Consider the following 13,727-nt stretch of genomic DNA (forward strand, 5'->3'; position numbering starts at 1 on the left):
GATTGTATTAGTAGGTTCTGGATTAGAAATTTCCTCTATTCTCAGTAGATTTTAAATCTGATCACTTGCTTTGATAGCCTTTTTTCACTTTGTAACTGTCCACTGTCCATTGAAAATATTGGTTCCCATGTGCTGAAAAGATACTATACTGAATATATGGAAATATTTTGTTGTTAATGCAATTAAGCTACTGTGTTCTAAAGGAGACAAGGCACAATGGATCTGGTGTTTATCTTAAATCTCACTAAGTAATTGAGCTGAGTACCAGGCAAGTGTACATGGAAAACAACCAACATCAGTAGATTACTGAGCCACTACAACTAGAACACAAGAACCAGAGTCCTGAAGGGGACATAGCATCAGTTTCTTAAAACTGGTATGTCATCAAATGTCACGTACATTGATACTGTAGTAGTGGAGATGCAGTATAAGAACAGACCATACTACTCTGCTTCTGGGACTACACTGAACAGATTCTGAGTAAACATAATAGGGAGGCCTCTTGATACATTTAGATATTATTAAGTATGAACAGTAATAAACCTTACTGACATTTCCGTCCTGAAACCTACTGCTCAATGAAATTTTCTTTAAACCTAAGCACATTTCTGTTTCTTTTGAATTTTTATTTAAAAATGATTATTTCCAGTATTAATTTTACTTTCAGTAACTCACTTAAAATGTATATATCTTATAAAAATATCAATTTTTACATAAAAAATGGGTACTGATATGCATTTTGTTCTTTCTTTTCTTTTTAAAGAGAGTAATTTGCAATGCCTAGCAAGCACCACTTCATTTTCACAAACTTATTACAAGGAAAAGTTTTGTCTCTTCTGTCTCTTCAATAATAACATATCAGGGTTGCAGAAAAAGGTACAACATAGATATGCTCAAGGTAACAAAATATTTTTGCTCGCAATGATAGGAAAATAAGTCCTCTTAGTTTTCTTACTCAGGTTGTCGGTTCTGACTGATACCTTCTAATGAAAGTTACTTGTAACCATTTGTTTGCTCATAGATATTCTACATAGTTCCATTAATTTTTTATTTTTTGCAAAACATGCTATTCACTGTCTTCTAATTTACTGAAAAACGTGAAGGACATTGGAATCTGTGAAACAAAGTATCTGGCAGCCTCTGCTTATGAGAAGAAAGCAGCAGCTGTCGATAAGAAAGTTAGTTGTGTCAGCCACTGTGTACAATCACTTTTTGAAAACAGGTTTCTTTTTTTTCTTGTGTATCAGTAAGAGATGGATGAATGAAAATCTAGGGGGATCAAGACCATATGGAAGAGAAAGTTATTTCTTTGCAGTTTTTGCAAGGAAAATCTGAATCTTTTTAGAAACTAGATTTTGATAGCATATCCCATTCAGTATTGTGCTTAGATCTTTTAAACTCTTCAGCAGATTTTTTTTTCCTCTGCTCTCTGATCTGAAAAAAGCATCCTTGTCACTCAAAATCATCGTGAGATTTCACTAACCCATGGAGAGGTATGAGACTGGCAAATGAGAACTGGGCTAGCAGCATCTCTTTCTTTGACCTCATGGTAGTCTTTAAACAATTATTCTGATTAATGAAATATTAATTTATCTAAATGTCTTCTGTAATCCATTTACTTCTTACCGTAACGAAGCTAGGATAGTACTATAGAGCTTGATCCATATGTTGTAAGATCAATACTCATTTAAAAGAACTGTTATACTTCTTTTTGAAGTAAAAAAGGTTCCTTTGTTCTATCAACCAAGAAAGTGAATCCATGATATCCATCTCTTAGTCCTGGATTTTATTTTGCAATATTACAACTTCACTACCTTTTTATAGCTTCTGATTCTTGCTGAGAATATGTGAGAACACTATTCAGGTAGTGTTGAATAGTAGAGTTGGCAGAGAAGAGAATTAAATGTGTTGTTAAAAGCATAACTCTGGAGTATTTCCAGTGAAGTATCTGGATCAAAATTGGCTAGGGGGGAATTAGCCCACATTCATGTAGCCTATGGTGTGGATCCATTGTAGAGGGAAGCAGGAGACCTTGATCACACGTAAGGAGGCACAGCTCCAGACTAAGCTGAAGGTCTTTAGATGTCTGAAAGGAAGGATCTGACAAATAAATTAAGTTCATCTTACTTATACACCTTCCCCCCAACAACTGCAATTAACAGATGGTAATGCTTTAATAAAACATTCATTAAAGCTAATCATACCTAGTATGAAATAATTTGCACTTGAAATTGTCATAGAGTATGCTGTGTAAAAAGATATAAACTGTATTACTCTTTCCTTTATCTTTTCTCTATGCTTCCCTGGTTACAGATTATCAATATATAATACAACAGAAAGTGCAATGAAAAAAAAAAGTTTAATAGAATAACTGCAAGTAACATGTGGCATTTAAACACATTCATTTAATAATTCTACTAATGAAGACCAGGCTGAAGATAGAGCAGATCTGTTTATTAAAAAGCCATCTGTTGACTTGTTTGGTCAGCTTTCTACTTTTAAGCAAATGCAGAGTGAAAGCTGAATTTCTATTATTGCGTATTTATCTTTGGTTGATACTAGTGTATCTTGAGAACGGAATTTTGCCTTGTTTCCAAATCCAAGAAAAACAAAGCACTAGTAATTCCAGTTACTAAAAATTCAATTACACTGAATAGCCATTTATGTGCTCAAAAAGCTTTAAAGTCATCTGGGTGATTATCTAGATTGATACTTGGCATTAAAGTCCACACGCTGTGCAAAGCGCAGAGAGAAAAATATTCCATCTCACTTCCAAGCAATGCTGTTCCTGTTGGCATCTTGAGACAAGTTCACTGTGCATTGTTTTACAACTTTCAGCGAATGAGAATGAATTTTTAGATATCTATGACTAAATTAAACTCTTCCAGATATCAGAGGAAATTTCATGTGTCATCAGAGTTTGGGCCTAAGATATTACTGCATCAAGGCATATTAAATACTTGTTTCGAATTCCTTCTGACCTGGAAATCAGGTTCATTAGGGAATGAACAGCAAAACCATGCAGCAATTGTGTCATCACGACTTAAGAGAAATATGTATTTCAATGCACAAACTGATCATAACATCATGCTTGCATACAAAAATGAAAGAATAAAATTGAAACACAGTACACTCTACCTTGCATTTTGGACAACCATGACTTGTCTGCATACCCAGCATTAAACATAGTTAGGAACACAGAGGAAGCAGCATGAGAGAAAATGGGAAGAGACAGAGATGAAAGAAGATGTAAATAATGGTAGTTTCTAGTATCAGAATCAAAGGAAACAGAGGCATTACAAGGAATAAGCAGTCTTGTATGGATTGAACTACAGATAAAAGATACTTATGAACAGTTCAAGTCTCTGCTTTCAGATACAAGTTTTGCACTTTTGAGAAGCTCTTCATTTTCATTACTCCCAAAAGCCCCAACCTACACATTTAAAACAGTAAAATTGCCATATCTTAAACCCAAATAAAACTAAAATCCAAATTCTTCATAACTTGGCCCCAACTTTGAATCTATATTTTGATATGACTTAGAATTCTGCAGGTTGAACAACTCTGTAGTTCAAAGCCTTACTTCTACATCATGAATCTATCTGCAAAATTCTCAGTAAGATTGATTTGACAAGTATTTGACGAGACTCTTAGGTGCATTAAAAAAAAAAAAAAAAAAAAAAAAAAAAAGATTTAGTACCTGTTCCCATTATATTCAGTAATAGTTTTGGGCCCAGTGCCACTGAACAATATTGAATACTGTATAGCTGGAATCAGCAAGCTACTAAATACGCATGCTTTAGTTTCACCATTTGCATGCTTTTAGCTGTGTTTTCCCATATGCCAAATACTAAACTGTGACTTGAGCATGCACTTTCCAGTTACTTTGAATAGATCAGAAATACAGATTTTTAGTTATGTGGTCCCAGCCTAAGAGTCTTTTAGGATGAGTGTGATTACACAAATTGAGAAGTTTGCAGGAATTTGACTTTGCAAATTGAGGCCTTAGTTTAGTTTAAGGTAATCAGCTTAACTTTAGACAAATCTACTGTCAATTAAATCAGCAGTATTTTTATAGCTGATTATACTTACATATATGTGTGAAATTCTGCAAATTTATGGCACAAAAGGAGTTATAATATTGCTGATACAGAAAAAAATATTTTTTAAACAGTAATTAGCTATTTGTCATTACAGTCATTACAGAGTTTAAGAAAGCAATGGTCTATGAAAACGTGGTCACTAATTTGTATAGTCTTTAAATATAAAATTACAAGAATTTCTAAAACTATATCTTAGCTCTTAATAAATACATAAATAAATAAAACACATGGAATGACTGCTTTCTGTCTCATATATCTCACCTTTAATATTATACTGCAATCTCAAATTAATCTCAGCTACTGTGATTGTGCATGTTTGCAAAACTGTACCTTAGCATGTAGATTTTTGTATTACAGAATTACAGGACAATTCGTTACACCCAAATTCATGCACTTCAATACAAGTTAGAGACAGATTTCTAGGGAGAACTTTGAAGTCCATATGTTTATTGCCTTTCAGCATACTGTTATTCTCTTAATACACAATTTTCCATGTACTACAATTTTTAAATGGAAAGATAGGAAAAAGAATAGATGACATCTACACAAATGATCATGAAGACCCTGAAGTCAATAGCAAAGTATAAACATTCACCTGGGAATAGAGTCAGACTCTCCACTAAAAATTCACCATTTTTCCTGGTGTTGTACCTGTGCTTTCTAGAGCATTAAAGTCTCGGTTCTTTTCATTAATGACAAGCAACAAGCCCAAATTTAAAGAAAGAAATTTCAGGTTAAAATTTCTCCTGCACTTACCCTCTCCCTGGAAGAAGATAAACTTTAACAAAGGGGTCAGAATAGCCATTATTGTCTCTGGGAGCAAGGTTTCTTGCCTGAAGGATGTGGATGATAAGGTTGCCAAGGTGCTTGTCATAGTTGATTTGAAGCTAGAGAAGGCATTTAAACACAGCAAGATTATTTTTATTTTTACTTTCTAAATGACTTCTCTCCAAAATCCTTTGCCTGAAGTGAGTATTACACCCTTAGTTTTGACTGGAAATAAAAACGTGGAATATTCTGTCTTTCTCTACTGACTAGAAGGAGATGCTAGATCATTATGTTGGATGTTGAAATAATTTTTTCTTTCACAGTCTGCCAGTATTGTTTAAAACAAAGGACACAGACATATTGTTCTATTCTATTCAGTAAAAATTTGAACACTTGATATTCTGCTGAGTAATAGACTGTTTATTCAGTAGAAACTACATACATACTTACTACCCAGAGCCCAAGCCCAGGAAGTGTGTTATAGAAAATAGAATCATAGGATCATCTAGGTTGGAAAAGACCTTCTAGATCATTAAATGCATCCATCACCCTGACCTACCAAGACCCATCACTAAACCCTTAGTGTCACAAGTGTTATGGTACCTAACAAATGATGGGATTATGGATGTTATAGTACTATGGAAAGACCATATCTACATAGGAGAGAGAGAGACAAATACAGGAAATGACAGAAAACTATAGAAAATTACTCTTCATTTGTTCTGCTTCTCCCAGTTCCACTGCTTTAAAAAACTAGAGTAAAATCAGTTTACTTAAAATATAATCACTAATTTGGCATTGCATAGAAATGTATACAGTGCACCATGAGAAACCCCTTATAGTCTTTGATGTAAGTAGAGTCCAGAAGGACTCTAGCTGAATATCAATAAAGTATGCAGTAAAGGCTGGGAATTGATGAAGGAAACCAAAATAACTGCACAAAGGTTAAATATTAGAATAAATTTCACTATATTTTTATCACTTTCAGGAAGAGTAGCATTTTTTTGTACTTGTTTGTATTTCACTAGCCAACTTTAAAGAGGAAACTGAAAACCTATCCTGACTTACACCTCATGTTATTTCATCAAGTTACATTTCAAGGGGTAGAAAATCAATAATAAACCACTTAATAGAGATTGTTTTCAGCATGCTTATTCAACAGGGAAAATCAGCTAGTTGAAACAACAATTTACACATTAAGAATTACATATTTACCTGAATTTCTCCAGTAACTGGATGGGAAGCAGACTTTGTACCTTCAGTGGGCTGCCAGATTAAAATACACAAACAAATAAATACATAGGCACACAGTCACTTATATATAAATATGCATATTGGAAATAATAGATTCTCAAAAATAACTTTTTTTTTTTTTATATATATATTGCAATATTGCCACACACTTTCATTTTCCTTACAGATTTTCTCGGAGTGTTGGATATGAATGGTTTTTGAATAAGGACAACATGGAGACTACAAGTCCTGGACAAGAGCATGTTGAAGTTTAGGTAGTTCACTGCCCTTTTCAAATTAGCTGTGAAGAAACATCTCCCCAGTAACTCAGACCTGAGGACAAGACATAACGAGAAAAATCCCAGCCACACAATAATGCAAAAGAAAGCAATCCAAATCCACCTAGTTTTCATCTGGAAGTCACTGAAGTCAGAATGTTTCCTCAGAGTGAATCAGTCTGAGCTGCCCAACAAAAGGTCTCAAAGAGGGAGTTTCACTCCTTATGCCAAAGGCAGGGACCTATCTGACCATCATGCCAACTTTCAAGGTCAGGCTTAAATGGTTTACATTTCTCATATTTACCTCTACAAATAGATGTTATTATACTAGAATAGTTCAGCTCTTATACTAGTACCAACAATACAGACAATGCTACAAACTAACTTGGAATGAGCTGTGTTGCAGCTACAAAATTTTTGCAGAATATTCTAAATGCTCAATTTTTCAGAAATCTGAATAGCAAAAATAATTGTTTCATACTGATTTTTTATAATACAGAGTGTATTAGAAGTGATGCTGTAGAAACAGTTCAGAGAAAAGGGAAAGGGCATGTTGAATTTGTGTTGGGACTTCCAAAGGCAGTTAAAATGAATTGCCTTTAACTGTTTAGTTACTTTGCTGTCTGTCACCTGCATGTCTGTAAAAATAAATGTACATTTTTAACTCCCTCCAGTTCTATATCATCATTAAATCTCTGTATTCATAGAACACAGAATCATAGAATAACAGAATGGTTTGGGTTGAAAGATGACCTTACAGATCATCTAGTTCCAACACCCCTGCCATGGGCAGACACGTCCCACCAGACCAAGCTGCCTAAAGCCCTGTCTAACCTGGCCTTGAACACTTCAAGGGCTGGGGCATCCACAGCTTATGTGGCAACCTGTGCCAGTGCCTCACCACCCTTTGAGAGAAGTATTTCCTCCTAATCTCCAATATAAATCTCTCCTTCTTTAGTTTAAAACTATTACCCCTTGTCCTGTCACTATCTGCCCATGTAAAAAGTCATTCGTTCTCGAAGTGACTTTTCATTATTTGTTGTTATTATATTATTATATATTTTCAGCTTGTAGTCATTTACAAGGCTGTATTCATTTACAAGGCATATTAAATATTTTGTTTTCTCTCTGACATCAGCTGATTTAAAACTGACTGTGAAGAACTACCCAAATATTTCATAGAAAGAATTTATTTTATTATTTCATGAATAATTTAGGCTTAAAGAGACGTCTGGAAGTCATCTGGTCCAGCCTCCATCTCTGAGAAGGGCCAACTTTGAAGTTGGATCTGGATTTAAAGGCAGAGATGCAAATAATATATTTCTTTATCAGCACCTCAGTGAGGATTAATTTGAAAAGGAGAAGTATTTCACTGCTGGCTTCTCTAGGAGCTAAGGAATCTGAGGATTTAAGAAAACAATCCATCCTTCAAGACATAAAGACAATTACATTTTTCTATAGCACATATATATCCTGGATGTAATCTGTACCACAGAATGATCTTGCATTTACATAATAAAAGAGACAGGTATGCACAGGATATACTCTGTTCAAGGCTCCCAAAGGTTAAATCTCTTTTCTAATGGATAATCTAATTTATTTCTAATTTCTTCTGATACTCCCCACACACACTCATACTCTGTGTAAGAACCCATACTTTGTAATGCTATTACACCTGATGGAGAAGGTTGTCATTACCACGATTTGAAACTCATGTAAATGCCAGGCTCTGATATTAGGCGTTATCACTCTCTGTAGTAATGGGAAAAAGCATTAAATATGAGATATGCATTGCAGAATATCAAAGAGAATCCTACAACATTTCTGGAATGTATATTCTATACCAAAAGATTTTTGTAGATCTTTTTGTGTTTTGCAAATATAAAAGAAGATTTAACTTGCTAAAAGTAAGAGCTGTAGCAAAAGCAAATTACAGGCAGTTTGAATATTGTCTGTCATGAAACTGGCTAAAGTGAAGAATCAGTGCTGCAGTATACCTGGAAATGCTTTCAGCCCAAGGCAGAGAGGCATTCCAGAAAAGATGAGAAGTAGATTTCTCTTCTAAGAAAGTGCAACATTGTTATGAACTTGGCCTGCAGTCAATGAACAAAAACTGTACAAGTCAACAAGATCATGGTTGTTATGAAAGGAATGCCTCTCAACATGATTTTCAGAAATAAGCAAAGAATGCTTCAAATAGTTACCTGATTAGTTTTGACTTTTGCATCCCTTACATAAAGGCTTTAATTTATTTTTTTTCTTTAACCTTTTCAAGCATACAACTGAATTTTCATAAAAAGACTGTTAAATCCCTTGTGAAGAAAGAAATGAAATTTATGCATCTAACTTCAGGTGATCAGCTTCAGTGCCAAAGCTGTGAATTTAGTCCTCTCATGTAGACACGGAGAGGGACCTCTCCAGGATACACTATGTATCAGTGATTTATGTATCTCCACACACTATTCACTACTCAGTGAATTTTGACGTGTGACTTATCAACCGAATGAAAGGTCTTTCAGTGTGGATGGTGACATCTGCACTAAAAGCCCTGCACTTTCCTTTTCATGCACTGCATGCACTTCAAAGGTAGGATTCATTCGGTCCCATGGATTGTACTTCAAACTGTATTTTTCTCAGTGGTAAACACAAAGCAGATGGCAAACGAGTTCATACGTAGATGTTTACAGTATCTAGCGTAAGGAGTAATGAAACAACGATTAACATTATGATCATGTAATTCTGACAGATCCCTTAAGTTAGATGTACTAAAACTTGAAACATAGATTTAACATATGGATCATAGACCTGAGTTAGTTCATAAAAATCTATGGGAATTTTGAACAGTCAGAATTACTATGTGATGAAAACTGATCAATATATTTACACTTTTTGCTAACTTGCTGGATGAGAGAGATTTTTGTGTTCTCTCCTCACATGACAGTAAAGTGAGCATATTGAAGAGCTATCTGATATGAGCAGGCACCATTTGCTGCTTTTCATTTGTATGGTACCTAACACGTTTGTAGTTCAAATCACAGTCACAGCTTCAGCAGCACAAAAATATGAAAACAACACTTCAGTAGTAACCCTATAGGGATGGCTCTCTTGTAAAATCTTGACAGTCATAAGATAAATAATGAAGATACAGAGAAATAAATATCTAGAAAGTGTGTTGTTTTGCAACGTGAAGCTTTGCTTCCAATGGTAAAACAGTGAGAAGCTGGGTATCCAGGACAGCCATCAGCTTTAGCTATCTTCAAAATTTCTTAAGCAAATGCAGCCTTCACAAGATTGATTTTTGCTTCTGGCTTTTTTGACCAAATAATTAAAAATGTAATAGATGACTTTAGGACCTAGTTTCCTGTTTTGACTGCAAAAAGGCTACTAAATTCCCACTCTGCCCTCTCCAGGTGTGCAGGTGGGAGCACAGGTAGAAGGAAGTTCAGCTGAGAAATGGACAGGATGTGGCAAAGAAAATCGAATATTATGCTTAACAAGTTCACAGGAATTATCTGGTGACAAATACATTTTGACAGTGATTTTTTTTTTCAGTCTTCCCCTGGCCTTCAGATCAATGCTTAATATTGCTGTGAATATTCACAGCTTGTAAAACTTCAACAGTAACTTAGTACTGAGTGGGAAATTGCAGTCTTAGTAATACCAGCTTGTTCTGTGAAACTACTACCTCACCATTATGTAGGATGCAGTTAAAAAGATACAAAAACAAATAATAAAAAGAACAATTATTTTTATTTAAAACAATAATATTGTTCAAGGAATCTGTTTTCAGAGAGGGTCCGGTCTTGTATGACCTTGGGTAAATGACTTAATCTCCTTCCCTTGTTTCCAGACTCTATGTCTTCAAAGTAATAACCATCACTATCATGGAAATGGATTCATCAGTATGTGTTTTTGCTACATAGAAGAAAATAGACAGCTTCTTATTGTCTTCAAAATGCTATTGCTGCATAACTAGCAAGTTTCATACCTTGCTGCCATGTCGCTTTTTGCTGACTGAGGGAGAACCAGGCTGACCAGGGCTGGGAATAGCGCTGGAGGTGGCAGAAGTGGCTCCAGAATGAACATGTGATGCCTTTTCCACTCCTGAGGAAGCAACCAGAGGTGCCTGCTGTAGGGAAACCTTTTGTAGCTCTGCAGCCAGCTGCTTGGGATCAACCCCAGGGGACTTCGCTTTATCTACTGGATTAAAGGAAGAGAGCTCTGTGTTGATAATTGCTAGCACATTCAAATCCATCTTGCCATGGTACAGGGACATGCTAATGATCTTTACAGTTTCTCATATCATCTACTTGTATACTCTGAGGATGCAAAAGACAAATCATATAAAAGAGATGTCTCACAACATCAACATCTGAATTCCAATCCTTCTACTCAAAACTCCATCAACCAGTGCTATTTATCCTACAAGCTTTCTGAGAAGGTTATTCTCCAGCTGAGAAAAAGTATGCCTTGGATGATCGCTCTGCATCACACTGGAGCAAATCACACCGTTAAAGTCTGGCCTGTTCACAGCTGGTTCACTGTTGAGAACTAGTCCAGTATCTGAACTTTGCTGCAACAAGCTTTAACCTCAACTTTTTTTTTTTTCTTTCTTTCTTAATCAACTGGACTTTCAATAAACCTAAACTCTGCTCCTGAGATTATTTATACAAATATTAAAGAGAAAAGCATCTTAAAACGTTAGCACTGCAAATTATTCAAAACAATAATACAGCCCTACATGAGACACCTGTGGTAGGACTGTAATTGTCTCCCTACCCCCAGAAATGAATGGGTAGAATTTGCTCTAGAGATGACAATTCCCATTTAATAAAGAAATTAGGCCAAGTAAGTTCCATACGTGCCTTAAAGTGCTTCGAGTTAAAATGACAATAGGCCCAGCCTGCTTTCTATGTTCTCAAATGTATGAAAGGTTCAAGGTCTTTGTTATAGTCTTTGATCTTATTCAGCTAAGGTTTAGGCAACATAAACTATTTAAGTTTCTATTCCTAACCTATACACTGCTATGACGATGCCTGGTGGTTTGTTTACTTGTTTGCAGATTACTGGGTATTATAGTTTCCTCAGAGTACTAAATTCATTTTGTCCTGGACAGAGGTGAAGGCAATATGTTAGCCACCTCCTGGCTGCTAGGCTGGATTAGGTTTATCTTTCTGGAAGGAATGGCAAATGCTACTTTCCAAGAAAAAACAAAACAAACAAACAAACAAAAAACTCTGCAGAACCTCAGATGTGATGGCTAGAAAGACTTGGTTTGGCAGACAGAAGGCACTCTACAGAGTGGTTCTATCTCAGAAACCACTGAAAGATGGCTAGACTAGGAGGAAGAATGTCTGCAAGGATGGGGAACTTACTTTTACTTCTGTTCTTTCTCATTCTGAGTCATACTCTGTGTTCACTTTCAGTTAATAAAAATATCAATTTCCATCAAAAGATAACTTGATGGTAAATGTTAAGTAATACTTCATATTTGTGAAGTGCTACATGGTCACAAAATAGAGGATTTAATCCAGCTACTTTATGTACCTTTTGACACAAGAGCAGCCACAAAACCATTGAACAGAGTATGGAGTTCTGGGTTCCAGGGCTGGGTGAAGCTGGGTAAAACATTCTTTTAATCTGCATTGAGCCAGCCAATGGACTGCTTTACTAGTTATTTTATGGACGTTAGTTCAAAGGTAGATTGGTTATGACTAATACCATGACAGGCCAGGCCACACGCTCACATAGGCCCCAGGATTTCTCATGCTTATATTGCACTGGTTCCAGTTTGCTAAGAACTTTGTTTTAGCTTGTCTGGCTGCAACAGCAATTGTCTATTGAACAGTTGGCTATGACTTAAATTTCTCTTAGTTACATTTCACCTTGCATAACTGTGTTATAGGCATTATGCCTATTCTTAATAATTTTGAGATGTAAAGGAATAACAGCAATTATGCTGTGCAGAATCACCTATTTCTGTTGCTTCTAGGAGTATGCACCTGGAGTGACAACACTGTTGCCAGGTTTGGGCACAGGATGATAGCTGAGGCCCCAGGGCTCCCAGCAACTCACTGGTACTGACACTAATATAAACTGAGGAGCTTGGCAAAATCAATTTTAGGACCAACAGAAGGAACAAAGAACAAGTATCTATCATGTGTAAAGTGTACAATAACCAGTCAAGTCATGTGTGATGCAGAGTTGCTGACCAGCATGGAAAAAGCATGGCACAAAGCATGCTAGAAAACGTAAAAAAGGCCCCAAGCAGATCCTGAAGAGAAGAGGAAGGAGTCATCGATATTATCCTCCTTCCAGCAAGGAGAAGTCCACAACTCTCATCATAAACATCACACTCCTTCCAGCAGATTCCTCCAGACACTGTTGACTCTGCAAGGCCCTTGGAGAGAAAGCACAACTGTGGGACCTAGAGAAGCAGCAGAAGGGGGACCATAACACCATAGAAAAAAGGGGTAGTTAGCAGGATGTTTTCCCTGCATAACAGATTTTAGCTGCAGTACTGTTACTGGGATTTTCTTTGTATTAATTAGATGGTGTAGACTGTGTCAGTATGGATTGAACTGAACTAATAATAATAGCATCTGGCTTCATTTTGGTTATTCTGTTATAGCTTTCAGTTAGTCTAAAAATAAATGCTCAGCTTTGTTTATAAGGTGCGGTCCTCTTTCTGCCCTTAACAAGATTTGGGGTGCAATATCTGAGCTTACGACGCTATTATCTCAGCTTACATCATATCCAGTTTCCAGTTGTTATTCGGTGCTCAAATATTGAAGCAATGTCTTATTGCTCACCTGCCTTTATCGGCTCATGCAGTTCCAGGTGCTGGGGATTCTCAGAATCTGAGAGCATGTTCAGGTCCCTAAAAAAAAAGCAATGAGAAACCTGAGACAGAAGAAACTCTTTCTTCATGCACTCATTTTGTATTAAGTAGATAAATGAATAGTGGTTCATGAAAGAAAGCAGCTCCCAAGCATGGCCCCTTGTTAGATGACACTTATTTGCAGTGCTGTTAAAGAGCTGAGGAGAAAAGGTTCTTTCAGGGTGAAGTACTTAATGGATTGAATGCAATTTTACATATTTCTCATGATGTTTAACTGACTTTCACCTGAAGGCTATCAGTAAAAGTCAAGTTAGTGCTAAATTACCATCTTTTTCTAATGGCCAGTAAATTCAGTGGTTTGTATGTGTTTCAATGAGAGGAAACTGTGGCCTGAAAATGGAGGTATCATTGTTTGCAAAAGTACGATTGCTAACATCTACCTCAACATATCATTCCTCTTGATTTGAACTAAGAACAAACCAGACCTCCCACACTCACACTGAA

At 36.0% G+C, this 13,727-nt stretch overlaps 1 protein-coding gene across 1 annotated transcript in view; it reads right to left on the minus strand.

The window, feature by feature from the left end:
* PCLO (piccolo presynaptic cytomatrix protein) overlaps window positions 1-13,727 on the minus strand; it is a gene marked incomplete at both ends in the record, with an annotated part of 199,010 nt that overhangs the window by 75,900 nt on the left and 109,383 nt on the right. The window contains 5 exons of the mRNA XM_084306345.1: window positions 3,139-3,165; window positions 4,860-4,990; window positions 6,087-6,137; window positions 10,371-10,582; window positions 13,195-13,262. Of these exons, the coding sequence (XP_084162471.1) occupies window positions 3,139-3,165; window positions 4,860-4,990; window positions 6,087-6,137; window positions 10,371-10,582; window positions 13,195-13,262 (489 nt within the window). The remainder of the gene's footprint in view (window positions 1-3,138; window positions 3,166-4,859; window positions 4,991-6,086; window positions 6,138-10,370; window positions 10,583-13,194; window positions 13,263-13,727) is intronic.

This window comes from Netta rufina, assembly GCF_964035555.1.
Source record: "Netta rufina genome assembly, chromosome: 1".
Taxonomy (NCBI): Eukaryota; Metazoa; Chordata; class Aves; order Anseriformes; family Anatidae; genus Netta; species Netta rufina.